Genomic DNA, 3,704 nt, shown 5'->3' with positions numbered 1-3,704 from the left:
TGTGGCACACACCTATAGTCCCAGCTGCTTAGGAGGCTGAGGCAGAAGAATCGCTTGAACCTGGGAGGCGGAGGTTGCAGTGAGCAGATACTGCGCCACTGCACTCCAGACTGGGACAGAGTAAGACTCCGTTTCAAAAAACAACAACAACAACAACAACAAAAAGTATTCACAATTAGGGCTATTAACTTTTATTCTCTTCCCTCTTTACCCCAAATACGCATCACCAAAGAAATTTTCTGTATTATTTGGGTAGGCGTGACTGGTTTTCTTAAGACTTTTGTTGCAGCCTCTTAGGTTAAAAGTTTCACTATCATTTGAAATTGGTCACAAGACTAGGGAAGTGCATTCATTGTAGAACTACTTAACAAATAAGTTCCCCAGTTTGAAGAGCTAGACTTTTATGTGAGGTCAGGCCAGTTGAAGACATTTACAAAGAATTAGTTGTTTGTTATTGCTCTGTGAGTTGCAAGAATGGAAAAAAAAGAAATTCTTTCTTCAATACTTCCTTCCAGGCTGAGTCATCACTAGAGAGTGGGAAGGGCAGCAGCAGCAGAGAATCCAAACCCTAAAGCTGATATCACAAAGTACCATTTCTCCAAGTTGGGGGCTCAGAGGGGAGTCATCATGAGCGATGTTACCATTGTGAAAGAAGGTTGGGTTCAGAAGAGGGGTAAGTGCTCCATAAACCAAAAATAATACGGTTGGTAAGAGTGCTAGCAGTGAGTGACGTCTTAGAAGTTGATCTTTTTTCTGATGCTGTTAAACTGTGACATGCTATGTCTAGTAAGAGAGAAATGATATATTTAACGTGTGTTAGGAATTTGCTTGTGATTAAGGGATTTCTTTGTAATTCTTGGTTTTGAACATTTATAATCTAGTTAAGTTAGGTTTGAGTTTCTGGTATGTTGTGTGTATGCATGTTACAGAAAGTGTTGTATTTTTCTGTGGTGTCTACAGGTTCTATAATCTGGAGAGATACCTTTAGAATCATTTAATATATGTAAAAGTACTATCCTGTATGCATTTAATCACATGTAAATAAGAGAATTAAGCCAGTTTGAATGGCTGTATGGGAGTGGCTTAAAGTAGAAAAGGGGAAAGGATTCACCCACAAATTCATGGATTAATCCCATAAATTAGGTAAGTAAAGTCCTGACGTAAAAGGCCAAACGAGGACAAGGATTTTGTGTGTGTGTATGTTTATGTTTAATTTCATATTTTTATTTTTCATTATCTAGGTTTAGTATACCTTGTTTACTCCTACTTTAGATAAATAACTTAAGCACATTATTATTTTTTATTATTAAAGGAAGAACCCTTCTATGTAAAGCTTGGTTTATCATCTGTGAGATCACCTGCTTATGTGGTCAATGTATTTATTAGAAATTTAGAGTTTACATTAGTTGCTAGGCAACTACTGTTTACCCACATGGCCAAGTTGAGTAGGATGAGGACTGTTCCATTCTCAGAACTTTTTAGTTCCTGTATATCTACTGCATGGTTAAAAGTTCCCTCCTAAATATTGATTTTAATATTCTTTGATGGTCTGTAGTAAATACCTATGCTGAAAAGCTGTTGTCATAGTTAAATGTGATTATGAATTATTTTTTAAATGAGCCTTATTGAGTTGTAACTTCTGTAATAAAATTAAGCAATGTAAAGTTATAATTTGATGAGTTTTGCCAGATATATACAGTAGTGTAACAAACACTCTGATCGTGATATAGTGGTTATTTTCATTACCCCAAGAAGTTCTTTATTCTCCCTTTGCAGCCCAGTCCTCATCCCTTAACCCTGGCAACCACTTTATCTGCTGTTACTATAATTGCTTTTCTGGAATTTCATATAAATGGACTCATGCAATACATAGTTATTTTGTGGCTGATTTCTTTTACATAGCATAATACTTTTAATATTCATCCATGTCTTGTATATCATTAGTTTTTTTTTATGGTTGAGTAGTAGTTATGGTCTGGATATATCACAGTTTATCTGTTAATCACTTGTGGACATTTGGGCTGCTTCTAGCTTTTGGTTAGTATGAATAGAGTCTGGACATTTGAGTTCATGTCTTTGTGTAATGTGTTTTCATTTGTCTTGGGTAATAACCTAGGAATGATATTGCTGGGTCATATGGTAAGTGTATTTTTAACTTTATAAGAAGTATATGTTTAACAAACTGCCCAGCTGTTTTCCGATGTGCCTGACCATTTGTATTGTCAAGTGTAATTTCTTTCAATGTCATTCTCTTGTTATAAATTAGGAAAGCATTTTCAGATTTTAGTGCTTTATAAAGGCTTTTCTGGTTTACTTTTTAATCATATTTATATTATTTTCCTACCTTTTTTGGAGGGGGATGGCAAATCACTTGAACCTTTTTGAGTTTTACTTATCTCTAAAATCTGCTTTCACAAGATTGTTTTGAGGGTTAAATGAGATGATGGATGTGGATGTATTTAGACAGTTCTAACAGTGTAAGCTGTTGCTATCTCCATATGTTTATCAAGGATTTAGGATGATTCTTGAGTCTCTTTAATTAATTATGTCTTTGAAATACCATAATAGAAAGTATTTAGTCCATGGATTGTGGAAAAAAAAATGAATAAGAATTTCCCATCATTTTTCCTGTAGTAATCAGGAAAAGGGGTTCTAATAATGTGTATGTGTTTATTTTGAGATGAATAGTCGCATAAACATAAGAATTTGAATAATACACAAAGGTATAAAATGAAAAATAAAAATGTACTCCCTATCTGTTCTACCTCCTTTGTCAGAGATAATAATTTTAGAATGATTTTTTTCCTATTTTTAATCTTATCATTATGCCAATTTTTAGTATAGTAAACTTTAACCTTCAGTAACCTAATATCTCCCCATTGTGAAAAATAGAAGGATTTAACTTTTAATACTGATTCTACCATCTTCCTTTTATTTATTTTTTGGTTGCCTTTATGATTAAACTTACAGCTGTTTGACAGTTAACTTTAGAGTGTTCAGACATTGTCTCTAAACTTGTCACTTCATAATTTGTAAAAAAAAAATTAGCTTTCCTCCTCATCTTTCTGTTGAATTCCTCACATTCCCTTTCTAGTTTGTCAACTATAACATTTGTTTTATATATCAAGATTTATAATAGTTATATTTGCTGATTCTGAAAAGCAGTTAAAATATTACATTATATAAATAATACAGTTAAACAAAGTGGTATGATGAGATTCTTAGAGAGCAAATTGATTTATTTTATTTTACTTTAAGTTCTGGGATACATGTGCAGAACGTGCAGGTTTACTACATAGGTATACATGTGCCATGGTGGTTTGCTGCACCTATCAACCTATCACCTAGGTTTTAAGCCCCCCATGCATTAGGTATTTGTCCTAATGCTCTCCCTTACCTCACCCCCCACCCCCAACAGGCCCTGGTGTGTGATGTTCCCCTCCTTGTGTCCATGTGTTCTTAATGGAGAACAAATGAATTTCTTATACTCTTTTTGTACTCCAGAGCTGCCATACTTTAATTTGGTTTCTAGTTTGGACTGTGGCTATTTTTCCTGGATTTTCTTTATTTTTATTTTTTTTTTTTTTTGAGACAGAGTCTTGTTTTGTCGCTCAGGCTGGAATGCAGTGGCGTGATCTCGGCTCACTGCAAACTCCACCTCCTGGGTTCAAGCGATTCTCCTGCCTCAGCCTCCCAAGTAGCTG

The 3,704-nt window shown here is 34.6% G+C and overlaps 1 protein-coding gene across 3 annotated transcripts in view; it reads left to right on the top strand.

Moving 5' to 3' along the window:
• The first annotated feature begins 213 nt into the window (after window positions 1-213).
• The window catches only part of AKT3 (v-akt murine thymoma viral oncogene homolog 3), a 362,354-nt gene continuing 358,863 nt past the window's right edge, over window positions 214-3,704 (top strand). For 2 of the 3 annotated variants that reach the window (XM_011955703.1, XM_011955702.1), the window contains exon 1: window positions 504-673. In XM_011955703.1, coding sequence (XP_011811093.1) covers window positions 628-673 — 46 coding nt within the window. In that variant the 5' untranslated portion in view covers window positions 504-627. Of the gene's footprint in view, window positions 253-503; window positions 674-3,704 lie in introns of those variants that run through there. The other variant, XM_011955704.1, reaches the window with a different exon arrangement.

The sequence above is a fragment of the Colobus angolensis genome, unplaced genomic scaffold (assembly GCF_000951035.1).
Source record: "Colobus angolensis palliatus isolate OR3802 unplaced genomic scaffold, Cang.pa_1.0 Scaffold40, whole genome shotgun sequence".
Taxonomy (NCBI): Eukaryota; Metazoa; Chordata; class Mammalia; order Primates; family Cercopithecidae; genus Colobus; species Colobus angolensis.
This window is presented reverse-complemented; position numbering and strand designations above follow the sequence as displayed.